The sequence below is a fragment of the Varanus komodoensis genome, unplaced genomic scaffold (genome assembly GCF_004798865.1).
Source record: "Varanus komodoensis strain SLA01 unplaced genomic scaffold, ASM479886v1 scaffold117, whole genome shotgun sequence".
NCBI classification, from domain to species: Eukaryota; Metazoa; Chordata; class Lepidosauria; order Squamata; family Varanidae; genus Varanus; species Varanus komodoensis.
This window is the reverse complement of record NW_025335336.1, coordinates 68140-89189: the sequence shown is the minus strand read 5'-3', so window position 1 is coordinate 89189 and position 21050 is coordinate 68140. Positions and strand designations below refer to the sequence as shown.

Genomic DNA, 21050 nt, shown 5'->3' with positions numbered 1-21050 from the left:
CTTCTGGTAATTCTTTGTCGTGGCCTCTGTGCATCACACATAAGAGTGCTGCGCCTGCGCAGTGCCTAGGCCAGAAGATTAGAAAGCTAACGGTTTTTGGCGGGAAAAACTCCGCTTCCCTCCTCCTCAGTAGTATAAATAGAGCGGAGTGTCCGCCATTTTACTCAGTCTTTGCGACCGCTATTCTCTGTGCCTCGTGCCTGTTTGTTCTTCGCTTAGATCTTTGTGCTCCTTGTCTGCTTTTACACTTATCTCTTCTTAAACTATTCTTCTTATATTCCAAGTTTGTTCTCTTCCCAGTTCTTCATAAATCCTTCCTTCGTTTCTAAAAAAAACCAACAACCCCCCCCCCCAAATATTATCTTACCCTCTATACTGTCTTCTTTATTCCTTTTCGCGATGGCGCAGCGAGCGGCATTCCACAAATGCATCGAATGTGGATCCAAAATGTCGCCTGCAGATCCGCATGATCTATGCCTCCTCTGCCTTGGCGAGGGGCATAGAACTGACAAATGCGGCCATTGCTTGGCGTTTACCAAGCAAGCGAGGAAGAATAGGGAGAATCGTCTCCGAAAACTCCTCCGGGACCAATCCGACCAACTGCTCTTACGGCCTGGTTCCTCTTCGGCCGCGCCTCCTCAGCGCTCCACCCCCACTGTGAGCACTCCTATGAAGTGCCCCGCTGCGACTTCCGCTTCTCCTCCACAGTGTCCTTCGGACGAAGGCGCCACTTCTGTGGAGGCCCAGCTAAGAAATGGGAGAAGCACAAACACACTGACTTGGATAAACCTTCCACTCATAAGAAGCCAAGGAAGGAGAAGGCGGACAAGCCTGCTCACAAGAACAAGAAACCCGACCGCCCCAAACACTGGGGCTCGGGTTCATCGGGTTTCTCAGTACCAACTGCCACCACGGTAACGATTCCCTCGGGACCGGCCCTGCAATCCGCTATGCAGGTGACTCCGCCGGGATCCCCCAGGCCAACCATTCGGCCTGAGAGCGTGTCGCCTCAACAACAGGAGGAACCGCTTCGGGAGTCCATCTCTGATGGTGAGATGAGAGACTCCCCACCGAGGGAACGTTCTCCAACCCCAGTGCCTGCAACCGAACCGCCTGTAGATTAGCCATCGCCTCCCAGGTGTCGCAGCCGTTCGTCTGAACGTCAGGATGAAGATTGGTTGATCCCTGGATATGGTCCCCCACCCCCCCGCCTGGGGTGGTTATCAGCCATATCTGTACTTTCCTTGGGATCACAGATCACCATTGGTCCTGAGAGACGTACCATCCACGTCGAGGCGTGTGGAGAGAGGACTTCCAACCTCTCCTGAAACCTCCTCCTCGAGCGACCGCCATTGCTATGATGAAGACTCGGATGAGTCGGAGGTCAACTCAACATCCCCCAATGTTGCGATTACCTCCCAAGGGCCTGCTTCACCCGATGAACCACATGTCTCCTTTACGGAGCTCATGTCCCGCCTTGTTCGGTCTCTTGAGATCGAAGCCCAGCACCGGCCGGGTCCTTCCACAGATCGGTTCTACGACGTCGTTCGGGGAGAGCAATCTGCAACCATAGCCCTGCCGCTAATTACTACACTCCGGCAGGCTATGGTCCAGCCCTAGGATCAACCACAAGCTACCTCCCACCGGTATGAAGCCATGTACAGAGTTCGAGAGGACGATATTCCTTTTTTACTCCGTCACCCGAAACCAAACTCTCTTGTGGTTGAATCCTCCCAGGGCAGGGAGTCCAGGGGACACACTGCCCCTCGAGACAAGGAAGGGAAGAAAATCGATATGCTTGTGCACCGAGTCTATGCAGCCTCTGGGCTTGGCATACGCATATCGAATTACGAAGCAACACTGGCACGTTACCAGTACTTCATTATGCAAAAGCTGGATAACATTGCTTCCTCCCTTCCAGACCACCAAGCGGACCTTGCCAGGGTCTTCATCAAAGAAGCGATGCAGGTGGCAGTGCAGCAGTTGTCTACCGCAAGGCACCATATAGACACGAATTCAAGGGCTCTCGTCAATGCCATCTCCTTGCGCTGACATGCGTGGCTGCACAACTGTAATTTCCCCAATGAAATGAAATGCAGAATCGAGGAAATGCCATTTGATGGCACTGGTCTGTTCCATCAGAAGACCGCAAGTTAAAGGCGATACACGAATCGCGCATGACTGCGCGCCGCATGGAGCTCCCTCAACAGAAGCGTAAGTGGCAGTGGTCTCGTCCCTCCTATCGGAACCAACAATACCACCCTCAACAGCAATATCAGCAAAGACAGCAACGTCGGAGGCAGCAACCGCAACAATGCTTCTCCCAGGGCTGTCGATGCTTCGACGCCGATAAACGCCCACGTTGATGGTCTGGGTGAACCATCCTCTCTCTTCCAACATCACCTTCCCTTCTCCCTTTTGGGGACCGGCTCCAGGGCCAACTCCCCATTTGGGAGTCCATTACATTTGATAGGTGGATGTTATCTATCATTCAGTTTGGATATAGGATAGATTTCGATGTCGTCCCTCTGTCGAGCCTGATGCATTTTACACCTTCTTCATCGGTGCCATGCGACGAGGTTTCTCAGTTGCTCCTCAAGGGAGCGATTTGACAACTATCCCGATCGTAGGGATTGCATGGATTCTGTTCCAGATATTTTACGGTCCCGAAAAGGGACGGTGGTCTTCGTCCGATTCTGGACTTACGGACTCTTAATAAGTACATCAAACCAAGAAAGTTTCGAATGACCACTTTACAGAATATTTTTCTGTTACTGAAGAGGGAGGATTGGTTCGCCTCACTGGACTTGAAGGATGCCTATTTTCATATTTCTATCCATCCTTCGCACAGACGCTTCCTACGTTTTACTGTCGGGTCCTATCTGTTCGAGTCCAATGTTCTGCCTTTTGGCCTGGCTACCGCCTCTCGAGTTTTTACGAAGTGTATGACGCTGGTATGTGCACACTTACAAACATGGGGAGTGCAAATATACCCTTATTTAGACGATTGGCTAATCGTTTTGCAAACTAAACAAGGTCTTCTGTCTGCTGTACAAGTGACTTGCGTTCTACTCAATGATCTTGGCCTGTGCATTAACCACGAGAAATCGTCCCTTATTCCCACACAGGTCATCCACTTCATCAGGGCACGTCTCGACTCTACACGGGAAAGAGCCTTTCTTCCTCCGGAACGTCAAGATGCCTTATACAACCACATTCGTCGAATCCGACTGCACAGAATGGTTCCAGCCATATCCATTCAGAGACTACTTGGGCACATGGCTGCTGCAGTTGCCATTGTCCCGTATGCCAGGCTGCGTATGCGGCCCATGCAGTTGTTTTTCAACGCTTCATTTCACCCGCAACGGGATCCTTCCACCAAGCTGATCCGGATTCCGTTTGCGATTCTTCATACTCTGACTTGGTGGACCATCCCAGGCAACCTGTCTACTGGCATCCCATTTCGACCGCCTCAGCCAACAACAACCCTGTACACCAACTCATCCCTCCTGGGGTAGCATGTTCGGGACTTCGGGTCCAAGGTACTTGGAACCGACGAGAAGCAAGGAAGCACATCAACTTCCTCGAATTTCTGGTAATTTTCAACGCCCTCAAGGTTTTCGAGACTGTGCTATGCCATCAAGTTGTCCAGATTGCAGCAGACAACATACCTGCTGTCTTCTATATCAACAAGCAGGGCGGCACAAAATCACCGGCCTTAACACGCCTATTGATGGACATTTGGGATTGGTGCATACCGAGGAGCATAATGCTCCTGGCGGTTCACCTGGCAGGAACCGACAACATCGAAGCAGATACGTTGAGCAGACAGATGTCAACAACCCACGAATGGGAGTTGGACAGATAAGTTTGCGAGAAACTATTCTGTTTGTGGGGTTACCCAGACACGGACCTGTTCGCCACCCGGGACAACAGAATGTGTGCCCTGTACTGCTCCAGAGCGGGCATCGGATTGGGATCGATGGGGGATGCTCTTATGATCCCTTGGAACAGCATGACTGTTTATGCGTTCCCTCCGATCCCACTTCTAACAAAAGTGGTGGTGAAAATAGCCCAAGACAACGCCACAGGGATATTGGTAACTCCGTGGTGGCTGAGGCAGCCATGGTTTGCCACTCTTTTGCGACTATCCAGAGGAACGTTTCTTCGCCTACCAATTCTTCCTCAAGTGTTAGCACAACAAGACGGAGCAATCCGGCATCCAGATATAACCTGCCTGAAGTTGACGGCATGGTGGATCAGCTAAGCCATTTCACTGAGTCGATACCGACGACACCTTACCCTATGGAGAACTCTATTCAGCGAACTGTACATGCGGCTCCTACCTCAGATCTGACAGCAATTGCTTTGGTACCGACGGCTACTGACCAAGAAATTCAGACGATTCTTGAATCTGCATTGAGACCGTCCACTCATCGCTCTTATGCGGCTAAATGGAAAAGATTCTCATCTTTTGCAGAGTGCCACTCCTTCCTGGGATGGCTTCAGTCGACAATATCTTGCAATTTCTCTTGGAACTGTATCACTCGGGACTTAGACCATCATCCATCAAAGTTTATGCAGCTGCCATATCCCATTACCGTGGCGCTGTCCACGGCTTATCAGTTTTCTCTCAACCGCTGGTTCAACGCTTTATTAGGGGATTATAGAACTTACATCCATCTATCCGCCCTGCTATGCCAACGTGGAGCCTTTCTTAGTACTCCAAGCGCTTACTAAGCCACTGTTCGAACCTTTGGCAACTGTGGACCTACGCCTCGTGTCGTGGAAAACGGCTTTCCTCGTAGCAGTAACATCAGCTCGGAGAGCAAGTGAAATTTGTGCTCTTCGCATAGACCCACCATTTCTGAATTTCCATAAGGAAAAAGTTGTTCTTTGGATGGATTCTTCCTTTCTCCCTGAAGCGGCTACACCGTTCCACTTGAGTCAAGACATTGTTTTGCCGGTGTTCTTTCCATCGCCTTCGAATTCGATAGAACGGGCCCTACACACACTTGATGTTCGCCGTTGCTTGGCCTTTTACAGATCCCGTACTGAATCCTTCCGTAGTACTAATAAACTCTTTGTTAAGTACTCCGAGCACGACAAGGGATCGCCAATCACATCTCAAAGACTTTCGAAATGGATCGTCCAGACTATCGTCTTGGCTTACCAGCTATCAAACATAGACTTACCTGTCTCTCCAAGCGGTCACTCCACACGAGCAGTAGCGACTTCGTCTGCCTTTGCTGCAGGGGTCCCGCTTCAGGATATCTGCAAAGCTGCAACGTGGGCTGGTCCGTGTACCTTCGCCAAGCATTACCAGCTTGACGTGCGCGCCAGGCAGGACTGCTCTTTCAGCAGAGCTGTTCTTTCATCTGTTCTTCGATGACACCTCCCTCCTCCGAGTTTGGTAAGCTTGCGAATCACCCATATGTGTGATGCACAGAGGCCACGACGAAGAAAAGCAGGTTGCTTACCTGTAACTGATGTTCTTCGAGTGGCCATCTGTGCATTCACACAACCCACCTGCTTTTTTCTCGGTATCATACTCTAATATTCATCGGTACCATTGGGATATGATGATACTTCTTGTTGATTTTATTCTCAACCTCTAGAGGGCGAATGTTCGGTCTTCAAGACTGAGTAAAATGGTGGACACTCCGCTCTATTTATACCACTGAGGGGGAGGGGAGCGGAGTTTTTCCCGCCAAAAACCGTTAGCTTTCTAATCTTCCGGCCTAGGCACTGCGCAGGCGCAGCACCCATATGTGTGAATGCACAGATGGCCACTCGAAGAACATCAGTTACAGGTAAGCAACCTGCTTTTCTCGGTCCACATACTGCTGGAGCCTAGCTTGTAGGATTTTGAGCATAACTTTGCTAGCATGTGAAACGAGTGCAATGGTGCGGTAGTTTGAACATTCTTTGGCATTGCCCTTCTTTGGGATTGGAATGTAAACTGACCTTTTCCAATCCTGTGGCCACTGTTGAGTTTTCCAAATTTGCTGGCATATTGAGTGTAGCACTTTTACTGCATCGTCTTTTAGGATTTTGAGTAGCTCAGCTGGAATACTGTCGCCTCCACTAGCTTTGTTGTTGCTCAGACTTCCTAAGGCCCATTTGACTTCACATTCCAGGATGTCTGGCTCGAGGTCAGTGACCACCCCATCGTGGTTATTAGGGACATGAAGCTCTTTCTTGTATAGTTCTTCTGTGTAATCTTGCCACCTCTTAATATCTTCTGCCTCTGTTAGGTCCCTGCCATTTTGGTCCTTTATCATGCCCATCTTTGCATGAAACGTTCCCTTCATACCTCCAATTTTCTTGAAGAGATCTCAGGTCCTCCCTATTCTATTGTTTTCTTCTATTTTTTTGCACTGTTCATTTAAGAAGGCACTCTTATCTCTTCTAGCTATTCTCTGGAATTCTGCATTCAATTGTTTTTATCTTTCTCTTTCTCGCTTGCCTTTCACTTCCCTTCTTTCCTCAGCTATTTGTAAAGCTTCCTCAGACAGCCATTTTGCTTTCTTGCATTTATTTTTCTTTGGGATGGTTTTAGTTGCTGCCTCTTGTACAATGTTGTGAACCTCTGTTCATAGTTCTTCAGGCACTCTGTCTATCAGATCTAATTCCTTAAATCTATTTGTCACCTCTATTGTACATTCATCAGGGATATGATTTAGGTCATACCTGAGTGGCTTAGTGCTTTTCCCTACTTTCTTCAACTTAAGCCTAGATTTTGCAACCAGAAGCTCATGATCTGAGCCACAGTCAGCTCCTGGTCTAGTTTTTACGGACTGGATAGAGCTTCTCCATCTTTGGCTGCAGAGCACATAGTCAATCTGATTTCTGTGTTGACCGTCTGGTGATGTCCATGTGTAGAGTCATCTGTTGGGTTGTTGGAAAAGAGTGTTTGCTATGACCATCGTATTCTCTTGACAAAATTCTACCAGCCTGTACCCTGCTTCATTTTGTACTCCAAGGCCAAACTTGCCTGTTATTCCACTTATCTTTTGGCTCCCTACTTTAGCATTCCAATCCCCCATGATGATAAGGACATCATTTTTTGGAGTTAATTCTAGAAGGTGTTGTAGGTCTTCATAGAATCGGTCAACTTCAGCCTCTTCAGCACCAGTGGTTGGGGCATAGACTTGGACTATTATGATGAGATTATTCTGTCATTTTGGAGGTTGTATCTCAGTACTGCTTTTCCTACTCTTTTATTGACTATGAAAGCTACTCCATTTCTTCTGAGGAATTCTTGCCCACAATAGTATACCTGATGGTCATCTGAATTAAATTCACCCATTCCTGTCCATTTTAGTTCACTGATTCCTAAGATGTTGATGTTCAGTCTTGTCATCTCTTGTTTGACCACATCCAGCTTGCCTTGATTCATGGATCTTACATTCCAGGTTCATATGGAGTATAGATCTTTGCAGCATCGGACTTTCCTTTCACCTCCAGATACATCGGCAACTGAGTGTCCTTTTGGCTTTGACCCAGTTGCTTCATTCTTTCTGGTGCGACTAGTACTAGCCCTCCGCTCTTCCCCAGTAGCATACTGGACACCTTCTGACCTGAGGAGCTCATCTTCTGGCATCATATCTTTTTGCCTTTGGTACTGTCCATGGGGTTTTCATGGCAAAGATACTGGACTGGGTTGCCATTTCCTTCTCCAGTGGATCACGTTTTGTCAGAGCTCTCTGCTATGACCTGTCCGTCTTGGGTGACCTTGCACGGCATAGCTCATAGCTTCATTAAGCTATGCAAGCCCCTTCGCCATGACAAGGCAGTGATCCATGAAGTAGTCCTTGCAGTTAAAGGTGTTTGTTTAAAACTTATTCAAGATCACAGACTTGGGCAGCTGGCAATGATAATGCACTGCTATACTGGGTGCGGAAACAACTGTCTTGCAATTCAAATCCATTTGTCTTTTGTCTGTCAGAGTTGCTATAATTATTTATTCCATTTTTGTAGCACTGTAACTGAAGCTTTCTGAGCCCTCTGGTTGAGAAAGTGTGCTTGGATCATTCAGTCAAAACATTGCATGTGTTAATATTTTGAGATTCTCCTGAGGGAATTTCCAGCTCCAGCTCCTGTTATGCTATGCATGCATGAAGAAGTTCTGGGCGTGGGGAGGAGATGCTTTCCTGGGAGCTGCTTCTCTCCTGTACGTCCTGTTTCCCCTGCAGCACGCAGAGGTCCGTCTCAAGTGCTTGCTTGCACTGCAAGGGTTGTATGGGAGCCAGGAGCGGGCAGCCCGAATGGAACTCTTCACCAGCCGCTTCAAGGTAAGGGGTCCCCCGATCCCCCAAACTCAGACCCACCCCGTCACTCCACAGCACAGATTTTGGCACTGCAGCTTTTACCATCTTGGGATACCTCCCTGAGCGCTCTTCTGACTTCCCTGTGTTTTTAGCATGTGGTTTACTATCAAAGGTGTTCGCTGTGTCTACCCCCTTCCTTTGTTTACGTGCTTAAATTAGCTTGGGCTGGCAGCAGGGTCCTGGCCTCTGCTTTTGGTGCTGCCGAGTCCCTCTGCTGTCTCAATTCTGGTGAAATTTCTTTAGTACTTTCTTACCTTGATTGCTGAAAACCGGTAAAATTCACACTCCAGCAGCTCCACTTCTCAGCATGCCTCTGAGTCTCATGTGGGCCCCAAGCAGTCCTCAGAAAGGAAGTCGGCAGCATGGAGGGAGCAGCTGTGCTGATTTCCTGCCACTGGCGAGTCTTTTCAGACTTTGTCTTTTCAGCTGGATATGAGGATGGTGCTCAATGTGGGGGATTTGACTCCTCTGGCCATTCAGATCGCTGCCTGCAGAGATTCAGACGGACAGTGACTTTTCCCCTTTGCGCGGGTGGGGGATCTGTTAAGATGGCCCTCCCTAAAAGGCGAGTGGATCTGCATAGCTGAAACCTGGTGTGTGCCGACAGTTGCATAGGTATGATGCTGCACATCCAGTTGCAGTATTGCCCAGAGGGCTGGGGAGGGGGGTTGACGAGCATTTGTATAGATTCAGTCTCTCTTGCCAGGTTTCCTGTCCCCTCGGGTGAAGGCGCCCTCATAGAATCATAGAAAAATAGAGTTGGAAGGGGCCATGAAGGCCATCGGGCCCAACCCCTTGCTGTTGCAAGACACCAGTTTACACAATCCCACTCAAATGACTGTCCAGTTTCTTTTTGAATGTCCCGGTGTGGGAAAGCCCACAACCTCTCTAGGCAGTTCGTTCCGCTCTCCCATTGCTCTGACATTGAGGGAACTTTTCCTGATAGTGAGCCTGAATCTGGGTTGTTGCAGCATGAATAGAGTATTCCGTGTCCTGCACTCCAGTATGAGCGAGAAGAGATCCTCAGCTTCTTCTTTGTGACAGCCTTTGAAGTACTTACAGAGGCATATCATGCCCCTCAGTCTTCTCTTCTCAAAGCTGAACATGTTCAGTTCTCTCAGTCTCTGTCCTCACAGGGCAATGTTTCCAAACCCTGGATCATTCTTGTTGCCCTCTGAACCCTTTCTAGTTCTTCTATATCTTTCTCAAATCTTGGTGCCCAGAACTGAACACAGTAATCCAAATGAGGTCTAACTAGTGAGGAGCATAGGGGAGCTACAATTTCTCATTCGTATTTAGCTTGTTGACCACAATAACTCCAAGGTCTTTTTCATTTTTGCTGAGTCACGTATTCCCCATCTTGTATCAATGGATTTGGTCTCGTTTTTCTAGGTGGAGGCCTTGGCACTTCTCCCTATTGAATCTCTTTCTGTTGATTTCAGCCTAGTGTTCAGGCTTATCAAGATCATCTTTAGCTTTGCTAAAGTCACAGTATTAAATGCCCACAGTGTTCCCTATGTCTATTTGGGAGGTTACCCAGTCAAACCATGGGATTAAATTCACCTCCAGATACATCGGCAACTGTGTGTCCTTTTGGCTGATAGGATTTATTTTTGAAAAATCCATGTTGGCTTTTATTAATCACTGCATTTTCTTTGAGGTGCTTACAGACTAATTTTTAAATCAGCCCTCTTGGTTAACCTCCTCGTCTGAGTCACCTTGGTTGCCTCTGCAGAAGTTCCATGCTTAACCCTCAGGCAGATGCTCAAGTGGGGGAACCGCACAAGTAGGACATGAATACAACAGCACCCCCTTGCTCCCGGTCTGGAGCAGTGGGTCATGCTGCCCCTGATACTGGGTTTGGCCTTTCGTCAGCAGATCTTGTGAGCAAGAGTTTTTATTCAGCTGGGATCTACCCATATTTGTTATTTGTCCCTTAAAGCTTAACAGATTTATTATGTCAGAAACACGTGTATTATTATTATTATTATTATAACATTTCTATGCCGCCCCTTGCTGAAACCTCGGGGCGGCTTACAACATGATAAAATACATTGAAATACAATAGTACATAATAAATTACCATTAAATATAACAATACAAAAAATACATTGATTTACAAATACAAAATTAAAATTATCAGTATAAAATAAAAATATAGGAGGAGAAAGAGAAGGAAGAAGAAGTTGCCCAGGCCAGATCATATGTTTTAACAATTGAAATGATGTTTAAATAAAAAGGTCTTTACCTGGCGCCGAAAAACCAGTAACGACGGTGCCAGGCGGACCTCTTTGGGGAGTGAATTCCATAGGTTGGGCGCCACCGCAGAGAAAGCCCTCCTCCGGGTACTTACTTTCCTAATTTCTTTCATGGAGGGTTCCCGGAGAAGGGACTCTCCCACAGATCTCAAAGGGCGGTCGGGCATATACGGACGTAAGCGCTCGTTCAGGTAGCCAGGACCCAAGCCGTTTAGGGCTTTGTAGGTCATAATCAACACCTTGAATTGGGCCCGGGCTTCAATGGGAAGCCAGTGAAGCTGATGGAGGACTGGAGTCATGTGAGCATAACGCCCCGTCCCCGTCAGCAACCTGGCAGCTCTATTTTGCACCAATTGAAGTGTTCGGACTGTCTTCAGGGGAAGCCCCACGTAAAGCGCATTACAGAAGTCTAGGCGGGAAGTCACCAGCGCGTGTGTCACCGTCGCCAGGCAGTCGTATTCCAGGTAGGGGCGCAGCTGATTAATCAGCCGAAGCTGAAGGAAGGCGTTCCTTGCTACCGCTGTCACCTGAGCTTCCAAAGAAAGCTCCGGGTCGAGGAGTACTCCTAAGCTGCGGACCTTATCCCTAAGAGGGAGTGTTGCACCATTCAGGACCAGGTCAAATCCACCCTCTCCGAAACCCGATCCGCCAACCAACAGGACCTCCGTCTTGTCTGGGTTGAGTTTCAGTTTATTGGCCCTCATCCATTCCCTTACCTCGGCCAAGCACCGGTTCAGCACAACCACTGCCTCACCTGGATTAGTAGAGAATGAGAGGTAAAGCTGGGTATCATCAGTGTATTGATGATTCCGCAGCCCACACCTCCTGATGACCTCTCCCAGCGGTTTCATATAGACGTTAAATAGCAGAGGGGATAGAATGGAGCCCTGTGGTACCCCATGGCATAGCTGCCATGACGTAGAGACATGGTCCCCCAGCACTACCTTCTGGAATCGACCGTCGAGATAGGAGCGGAACCACTGCAAAGCAGTGCCTCCAACCCCCAATCCCGCAAGTCTATCCAGAAGGATACCATGGTCGATGGTATCGAAAGCCGCCGAGAGGTCCAGAAGAACCAACAGGGATGTACTCCCCCTGTCCTTCTCCCTGCACAGGTCGTCGTACAGGGCAACCAAGGCAGATTCAGTACTGTACCCGGGTCTGAAGCCGGACTGAAAAGGACTGTAGACTTGAATCGGCTTGCTTTGTTGTTGGTTGGCAGGAATCTGCCTAGAGGTTTTCTTTCTCCATACCTATAGCGAGTGAAGATGATAATGCTGCGCATCTGGTGTCCGCTTGATTTGGCAAAGAGGACGTTGCTTGCCCACTGCGCACTTGCAGGGCACGTGCTTAGCATGCCTGAAGTCTTGGCTTGAAACATCTCTGACCCAAATTAGACATTGTAGGGACGAGCGGCCCCTGCCAGCCGGCATCTTATTACAGCATCCTGTGCCGTTGAGCTCCATGCCCACCCTGGCCTCCATTTGACTCCTGCTTGCAGAAGATGCCCCATCTCTTGAGCTTGGTGGTGTCCCTGCTGTGCTGCCTTGGCATGATGCTTGCAGGGGGTCATTTGTTGGCAGAACTGTCGTGGTCCTGTAAGATCTTTTGTGGCCCTTTAGTTGCAGGGCTGAGAAAGATTTCGCTCTGACTTGGAGAGAGAGAGACCAGCTAGTGTAGATGGAGCAGTGATCTCTCGAAGGCAACATCATCGTTTCCTGAATTTTTTTAGTAGAAATGTATGCTCTGCTTTTCCATTTACAAAAGGAAGCAACAAGGAATCAGCTGATACAAACAGTAGAGTGGCAATGACTTAAAATGCACATTTTCAGAAGCAGCAAACAGATTAGACTCTTGCTGGGAAAGTGAATCTTCAGTTGCTGGACAGACATTCATGTCTGTCCCAGCTGATTGTTCTCCAGAAGGTAACAGGGAGTGTGGTGGGATGCCACCTGCTGACTGTAGCAGCCAAGAGGAGGTGTGAGGGAGAAGGCAGCTCTCTACAGTCCTGTGTTTAAACTGGTACCTAATACTTGTTTGTCAAAATAGGGGGAAAGGGAGAGACAAATGCAGTATTGTGGCAGTAATAACCTTCAGGCATTGGGTTCCGTTGTTCTGCACGTGTGGCTGAGCGCATGCAAGTGCTGCCAGCCCAAGCGCACCTGCTGTTTCTTGCAGGAGCGGATGGTGTCCATGGTGTTGGACAAGGAGCTCCCTGTGGCAGTGGAGGCGGTCAGGCTGCTCACCCTCATCCTTCAGTGAGTCCAGTCAGGGAAGGGCGGGGGGGGGGGCACTGCTCAGGCCGAGCCGTTCCATTTCTCTCCTTCTCCACTAGCAGAGCAGAACACTGCCCTGCCCTGCCAGACCATTGGCCTGTCTGTGCTGATTGGCAGCAGTAGCTCTCCAGGTGTTTACCCGGCTCTACCTGCAGCTGCCACTTGGGATTGGGCCTAGGTCCTTGTGCCTGCAAAGCAGGTGCTTTTCTTTGTAGACATGCTGAAGTCCAGTCTTTGTGCAGGAACATGGATGAGGTGCTCACAGACTCTGACTGTGAAAGTGTCTTTCCGCTTGTGTATGCGTCCAGTCGTCCTTTAGCAGCTGCTGCAGGTGAATTCTTATTCAGGAGGTTAGTACAGGTCTGACACCCCAGTGCACCATAGCACAGAGAACAGCAGGCTTGGTCCTGCCTTGATCTCTGACTCCTCTCTTCTGTGTCCTGCTCTTCCCCTGAGATTCCTGATTCAGCTCCCTCTTTTCTAATGGTGGTGATTTGGCTTGCAGGCTGCTAGCGCCTGCGGTGTGTACCAGTGGGGCACCTGGAGAGCGCCGTGAGGACACCCGAGCCTTCCTTCAGTTGCTTCTAACCTTTTTCATTGACAGCAAGGTGAGGCAGGGGTCTCTTCTCCAGCATATCAGCAAGGAAGGCCTGCCTAAGCAGGAGTCATGGCTTTGCTTTCCATCCACAGTTCCATGACCATGCAGTCTATTTGGTTGATAGTCTGTGGGACTGTGCGGCTGCTCCGCTGAAGGACTGGCAGGCACTGACTGGGCTGCTGCTGGAGGAGCCTCCTGTTGAGGGTGAGTGGTAGTTCAGGGCTGGGTGGGCTATGCAGGTGGAGGCATAGAATCGCTGGGAACAAGAACATCAGTGTCCGTTGGGAGGAGTTCACGCCTTCTGGAAACATTTACCTTGCTCTTGATAGGGTACACTTAAAAGTATGAATCAGGAAGACCCTAGATCAGTGGTGGCGAACCCATGGCACGCGTGTCACAGCGGGCACGAAGAGCCCTCTCTGTCAGCACGTGAGCCAAGTTGCCCCAGCATCTCTGCAGCCGAGCATCGGATAACAGCGCACACAGGGGCCATGCGCATGCTCGGAAAGGAGCAGTGGCGCCCGGCGATGACATAACAAGCTGCAACTCATTAGATGCGACTTGTCCAAGCTTTCGCATGGCCAGTCAGTGTGCTGCCAAGGATATATATATATCGGCTTGGACTAGTTGTGAGTTGTTTTTTCTAAACAAACCTCAGTTTTCAGGTTTTATTGCAGTGTTGGCACTTTAGGATAAGTGAGTTTAGGATTGTGGTTTGGGCACTCAGTTTCTAAAAGGTTCACCATCACTGGGTTAGGGTTAGAAAAATGAGGTGTCCTGGCATGATTTTGATGGTTGGAATGTGTTCAGAATGGGCAGAAATGATGAGCAGTGCAGAAAATGCTACTCAAGGAAGGCATATTCAAAATTGTCCCCTTTCAGTGGTATTTTACCCCTACATTAGGGTTAGGGGTGTGCACCAGGCTAGAAAAATGAAGTGACCTGGCATGATTTTGATGGTTGGAATGTGTTTAAAATTGGCTGAAATGATGAGCTGTACAGAAAAGGGTACTCAGGGAAGGCTTTTTCAAAATTGCCCCCTTTTAATTTGTATTTTATCCCTATATTCTCCTGCCAGCCTTGCAGTTCGAAAGCATGCAAATACGAGATAAAAGGGTACCACTTTGGTGGAAGGTAACCTCATTCTGTGCACCTTGGTGTTTAGTCATGCCGGCCACATGACCATTGAGACTGTCTGCAGACAAATGGTGGCTCATTTGGCTAGGAAACGGAAATAAGCAGCACCCCCTAGAGCAGGGGTCTCAAACTCGCGGCCCGCGGGTCAGTTGCCAGGATGGGTGGGGCACGGGGGAGGGGCCCTGCAGCCTTCAAAGTGCCGGCGGCGCCTGGGCCGGCCTCCGGATGAGCAGCCCACCACCACCGCGGTGGTGGAATCCTTGATGTGGCCCAGCCTCACCCAGACTCTACTTCCAGCGGCCCCCAGGTAAGTTGAGTTTGAGACCCCTGCCCTAGAGTCAGACATGGCTGGACTTTCATGTCAAGGGGAATCCTTTACCTTTACCCCTGTATTAGGGTTAGGGGAGTGCACCAGTGTAGGGTTTGGGCAGTAGTGGTGAATCTATTGCATGCATGCCACAGCGGGCATGCAGAGTCCCCTCTGTCAGCACGTGAGCCAAGTTGCTCCAACATCATCCCAGCAGTCGAGCATCGGATGGCAGTGCACTTAGGCGCCATGGGCATGTTCAGAAAGGAGTAGCGGCGTCTGGCGATGATGTAACAAGCCATGACTCATTAGACGTGAATTGTCTGAGCTTTTGCATGGCCAGTCAGTGCGCTGCCAAGGATATATATATATTGGCTTGGACTGGCTGTGAGTTGTTTTTTCTAAACTAAAACCTCAGTTTTCAGGTTTTATTGCAGTGTTGGCACTTTGTGATAAATAAGCGGGTTTAGGGTTGCAGTTTGGGCACGCGGTCTCTCAATGGTTTGCCATCACTGCTCTAGATCCTATCCAGAACCTCTGGGACCAGGCAGGAATGACTAGAAGAGAAGAGAACTAGGACCTACAGTGCTGTTTAGCTCTGTATCTTTTCCATCTTTTCTTTCCAAATGCACCAGTGGAAGAATACTGATTGGGAGGGGTGGGTGCTGGGAACAATGCACAAGGCAGCTTCTAGCATGCGTCCCTGGTCAGCACACCAGTGCTGAGGTGCCTGAAAAGTCTTCTGTCAGAAATGAGAAGCTGGGAATGTTTGGGGCCCAGAAAACCAATCTCTTGACTTTTCCTAGGATGCTTTAAAGGGTAGCATGGGTGTGGACTCTATGGTCGAAGTGCGGTGTGCTATTCTGTGGTGACTAGCAGACAAACCTCCATACAGATTGGGAGGGGGAATCCTTGCTGTACTGCTGAACTCTTCCCTCGCTGAACAGGCTTGGGTGACCGCCAGGAGAGCAGCCTCATCATGATCTTGGTGGCCAGCGTGCGGCAGGCCACCGAGGGACATCCCCCCATTGGGAGAATCTCTGGAAAGAAGGTAACTAAAGGGGTGGAGGGTTGCTGCCTGAGGACTCCCAGTCTTGGTCTCTCGACCCCAGTTTGATCACAGGAATATGGGATTGCAGAACCAGGTGGAGGAGTTTGTTCAGCTCAGCACTGTCTGCACGGACAGGCAGCAGTGACTGTCCAGCAGTGCAGGCAACAGTATTCTCCATTCCCAGCTGGAGGTGCTGCTGGGCGTTGCACCTGGGAGCGGCTGTGTACAAAGCATCCGTTGCTCCTAGTGAGCAGACACGCCTCCCTTTCTAACCAGATGGTCCCTGTGCCTGACCTCTCTTTTCCTCTTGTCAGGTGTTTTCTGCTAGAGAGCGCAAAGCGCAGGCTGAGGACCGCCTTAAACTTACCCGGCACCTTATCCCACTGCTACCCCAGCTCCTGGCTAAGGTGAACCATGTTCATTGTACTTAATGTATTTCTATTCCACCTAATAGCTAAAGGTTTTTGGGCAGTGTATGAAAATAAATACAATGAATTATAGTATAAATAACAGTAAAAATAAAACTGCATGAGGTTACACTAAAATTTTAAAGCCAAATTTTAACCACTCATCCATACCGATCTATACCAGTAGGCCTGCTAAGATCAGCTTGAAATACCCCCCTCCACCCCCCTTGTAGAGATTGGTTCTGCTTTGCCCAATATATAGCATTCCAAAGTGGTTACATCAGACTCTGAATTTGAACTGGAAGAAGCTGTGGGGCCAGAATTCATATCTGAAATGCTAAGGCCAGTGAACTTTGAGCTAAGCCAAGCAGTTTGTGAGATCCGGACCACCTCTGGTTTGGGGGGAGACACGGTGGAGCAGAGAGGACTGCAAGCAACCAAACCCTAACCCAAACCCAAACTCAAACCCTAACCCTGAAGGTTGGGCCAACTCTGTTTGGGTGACAAGGGTGGAGGGGGAATTTGGGATGGCAGCAGCTTCTTGGCCTGAGCTGTGCTTTCTCACTCCAGGTAACTGGCGCATTGACTTGAGGGATGTCTTTTGCTAATAATCTATGTAATGCTCTCTTGGTATCATAAAGCCAGTCCTGACTTTTATTATGCTTTAACATAATAAAAGACTGTATTTAGAAGCTGCTGAGAAGGGAGGAGAGAACAGAGGAGGAGGCTGACCTGGGATGCCCTTGTGCTGTTTGGCGCTGGTCAGTGCCTTGGCAAAAAGGGCAGTCCTAACAGTAAAGCTGATGCCAGGTGGCCTTGGTGTGCAGAATCGTCCAGGATTTGGGGACTACCTTGTTGCCACCAACCAAGTGTTCCCTGAAGGAAGCATTCAGAGCCAGGCCTCCGTTGCTCTGTAAGAGTCCTGGGTGCGGATGGCTGGGTAGCACATAATGCACCAGGACCCAGGTTGAAGCCAGAATGCAATCCCTAGTCCAAGTCACAACTCCAAACTGCAGAGTCAGGCAGGCCAAAATCAAAGCAAGAATCTCTTGTAGCACAGTCCAAGAAACAAGGGAGTACTCAGACAGAATTCAGAAGTCAAGAGCCAGGGAGCAGGTGCCTTGGAGCAGGAGCGGGGCCCAGGAGCAAGGTGCAGGAGCACAAACCAAACATGGCAAGGGCTTCAATACACTGGGAACTGTTGTTGTTGAGGCAGTTTCTGTGGGGAAGAGCCAGTTCCTAAATAGCCACTCCCCAAGGGCTCCCAGGTGGTGTGCACGGTGCCCTGGCAGCGACAGCGGAGCGTGGGACAACTCTTGCTACTAGCAGTGCTGCTATCCTGATGCTTGGCTAGTAGGAGGGTCCCTGAAGTGGCCTAGATCCTGACATTGTGGCTGGAAGACGAGTTATTCTTCATGGTCTCTGGGCATCACGCATATGGGCTCTGTGCGCATGTGTGCAGCTAATTTGGGAAAATTCCAAAGCGAGCTGATTGTGCGGCAGGAGCCCAGTCCCTGGGCATGCCCAGCATGCGGGGAAGGGCTCCTCCTGAGACACCAGTCTTTCTTTGGCCACTGTGAGCACACCAGGAAGTCCTTCCTCTGCTACTTACCTTGCTAACACTGCCTTTTCAATTCTTCTTAGATTTTCTATTGCCTGTCAGGTTTTTCCACTTTGTTTTTTCTCTCTCTCCTCTACAAAATAATAATAATAATAACAACAGTAGCATTTTCCCGCTTTTATGCTGCTTTTATTGGCCCTTCTACCCTCATCCGTTTGAGAGTAAGCCGTCCAAGGCCCCGTGCTGCAACGGCGTGGATTGTGGCAGCAAGCTGTCACCTACCAATAGGCGCTCCCTGTGCCCTTTGTGCCTGGGAGAGACTCGTGCTGTTGATGCCTGCTCCCGTTGCCAGGCATTTACTAAGCAGGCAAGAAAGTGTCAGGCTAACCGTCTAAAAAGCTGGGCCCTGGAGCCGTGCCCTGCATGTGGGCAGCTCCCCTCATCTGACTACAGCAGTGGCAACCTCTGCAACCGTGGCAAACCTTTCTGATGCTCGCCAGAAAAACTATTTAAACAGGAAGACCTTAGTAAAGCAGACAAGAAAAATATGGCTCCAAAAATGCCCAGCCTCATTAAAGATGGGGGCATACTTGCCCAAAAGCCCTGTGATGTGCCCCCCCGCCTCCCGTGCACTGAAGACGCTGCCTGAACAAGCGCTGCAGCAGCATCCCTTCCCAGTGTCGAGGCGGCGCAGGAACCCATTGCCACCAGCTCTGCGCACGTCCTCCTTGGGAGGGGAGCTCCATGAACTGCCATCTCCGGTGTACCAGCAACCTGATTCCGTCTTGGGGCCCAGATGTGGCTTCCCATCATTATATTGAGTGTGCACCTCTGCACCAAACCCGATGAACATCGGTATTGCTCCTGCTCCCTGGCCACCGATGGGGACGACAGACCCGAGTGGCAAACTCCTTCGTACCGGTGTGAATTCAAAGCCAGTTTTTACAGTGAGTGATGGGGATCCATTGATTCCAGGCATGAAAGGCCTCACTGGAGCCCAGTTGGATCCAGTTGGCTCTCCACTCGCACTGATCCCACGTTTCCTGTACCAGTCTCTGGACCATCATGAGATGCTACGGAGATGCCAGTACAGTGCTCTCCCCTATCCCGTGCTGGACCATCATGTGCCAAGTTGTTCAACCACTGACATGTGACTTTTGTCAAATCGATGGAATCCAGCCCTGGGCTTCCATCTTGAGTTTGGAATTGTCCTTGCCAGACCAACGCTCTGACCTGCCCACCAGCCCACCCAGACCCCCAGTGACCTTCCACACGCTGCTGAGGACATTGGACAATTTTTCTAACCAAATCCTTTGTATGGCACACAGTTTAAAGCTCAGCCCCTGACAAGACTTCAGCAGAGCAAAAGATCCCTCCTTTGAGGTGGTCCACGCAGAAAGCACTGGTCCTGTCACCATACCACTCCTGCCGATCCTGCTTGACACAGTGCACCATGAATGGAAAAAGCCAGTATTGTTAATGCCACCACCCTGACAGCCCGGAAACGTGAACCGAGGGACATGGAGTTTCTGTTCCAGCTCCACCCAACTCTGCTACTGTGGAGCCTTCTCAAGGCCCATCCAGGAGAGAACATTCCACCTCCACAGACAGAGGGTAGATGCCTTGATGCCGTTGGCTACCACTTCTGTTCGTTGGCTGCATTTTCCATTAACATGGCAAACGACCAGGCCACCATGGCCAGTTATCACCTCATGCGGTGGGACTTGGTGGCCTCGCTATACTTATCCCTCCCTGAGAACATAGCTGGGCCACCAGTCACAACTGCTGGAAGGCACTCTGTGCCCCTGAGGCTCAAGGGACAAATCTGGATTGAGGGACTGTCCCCTGCCCCTTCAGGAGGAATGCGGCTCCATCCAGACCTGTCCACCGATAGCATGTTTCAGTTTGTTAGTCTTCGTCCAGTCCATGGTTGTAGGGCCACTGGTTTAGCACACCCACGCTCTCACCTGCCGAAGAGGAAAAGGAGAAACGGGAGCCTGTCAGCAGCGTACAGGTAGCAACATGCGCCAGAACTCTGGATGAGCCGCTTGGCAGCTCATATAAATGTTGAGTAGCATGGAGGACAAAACTGGCCCCTGAGGAGCCCCGTATGGGAGAGGCCATGGGGCCAGGCAGTATTCCCCAAGCACCTTCTTCTGGAACTGACCCTCCAGGTAGGAACGGAGTCATTGCAATTCAGTGCTCCCCACTCCCAACTTACACAGTGGCCCCAGAAGGATCTCGTGATTGATAGCACTGAAAATTGCTGAACGAACGGGGAGTATCAATAGGTTGTCATTTCCCCTGATTCTTTCCTGCTGTAAGTCATAGTACAGGGTGAGCAAAGCTGTTTTTGTACCAAAACCTGTTGTGGACATTCACTGAAATGCATCCAGGTAACCAGTTTTATCCAAGTGTGCCAGGACGTGGCCGCTACCTACTCAAGAACCTTGCCCAGGAGGGGAACACTGACCATCAGTTGTAAAATTTGGATCCACAGTGGCCTCCCTACTGCCATTTCAAGACATCATGCAGCCACTTCCTCTCCTAAAGAGAGGAGACATCCAGTTGGCGCTTCCCACCCTCCTGCTCCCTCTTAGCTAAGAGGGACCAGGATCCAGTATGGATATGGCTGCACGACCTGCCCAAGCCACCACATCAGCATCCTTAAGCTGAAACTCGCCCGAGAACACAACCAGCCTGTGCTCTGGGAACCACGCCAGACTCCTCTGCAGCAAAATTGGAGCCAGAGTCTTGGGTGGAGGGTCTTTGTGTGAACTGAGGGATCAGTGAACGTCTTGCCCCCTTAGCATCTTGCCTCGGATCTGGGCTCTGCTTGGCTTCCGCACACTGAAATAGGGTAACTTCCCTTGCAAGGGACCTCATGTCTCACTGGTGCTCCTTCCTTAGCGATGCAAAGCCCTGAAGCCTCTTTCTATCCTTTTCTTGCAGTTTTCAGCTGATGCTGAGAAAGTGGTGCCTCTGCTAGAGGTGCCACGGTACTTTGACCTAACCCTGTACAGCAGAGGCCGTCTGGAGAAGGTAGGAGACATGTGCATCCCCCCGTGGGACACTCAGCACTCGCTTCTGGCAGATCCAGAGGTTGAGGTGTGGGACTGTGC

General features: G+C 50.0%; 1 protein-coding gene across 1 annotated transcript in view; it reads left to right on the top strand.

The window, feature by feature from the left end:
- The window catches only part of STAG3 (stromal antigen 3), a 54252-nt gene that overhangs the window by 12148 nt on the left and 21054 nt on the right, over window positions 1-21050 (top strand). Inside the window, exons 9-16 of the mRNA XM_044421273.1 lie at window positions 8199-8297; window positions 12770-12849; window positions 13110-13217; window positions 13373-13475; window positions 13558-13669; window positions 15857-15960; window positions 16275-16367; window positions 20881-20970. Of these exons, the coding sequence (XP_044277208.1) occupies window positions 8199-8297; window positions 12770-12849; window positions 13110-13217; window positions 13373-13475; window positions 13558-13669; window positions 15857-15960; window positions 16275-16367; window positions 20881-20970 (789 nt within the window). The remainder of the gene's footprint in view (window positions 1-8198; window positions 8298-12769; window positions 12850-13109; window positions 13218-13372; window positions 13476-13557; window positions 13670-15856; window positions 15961-16274; window positions 16368-20880; window positions 20971-21050) is intronic.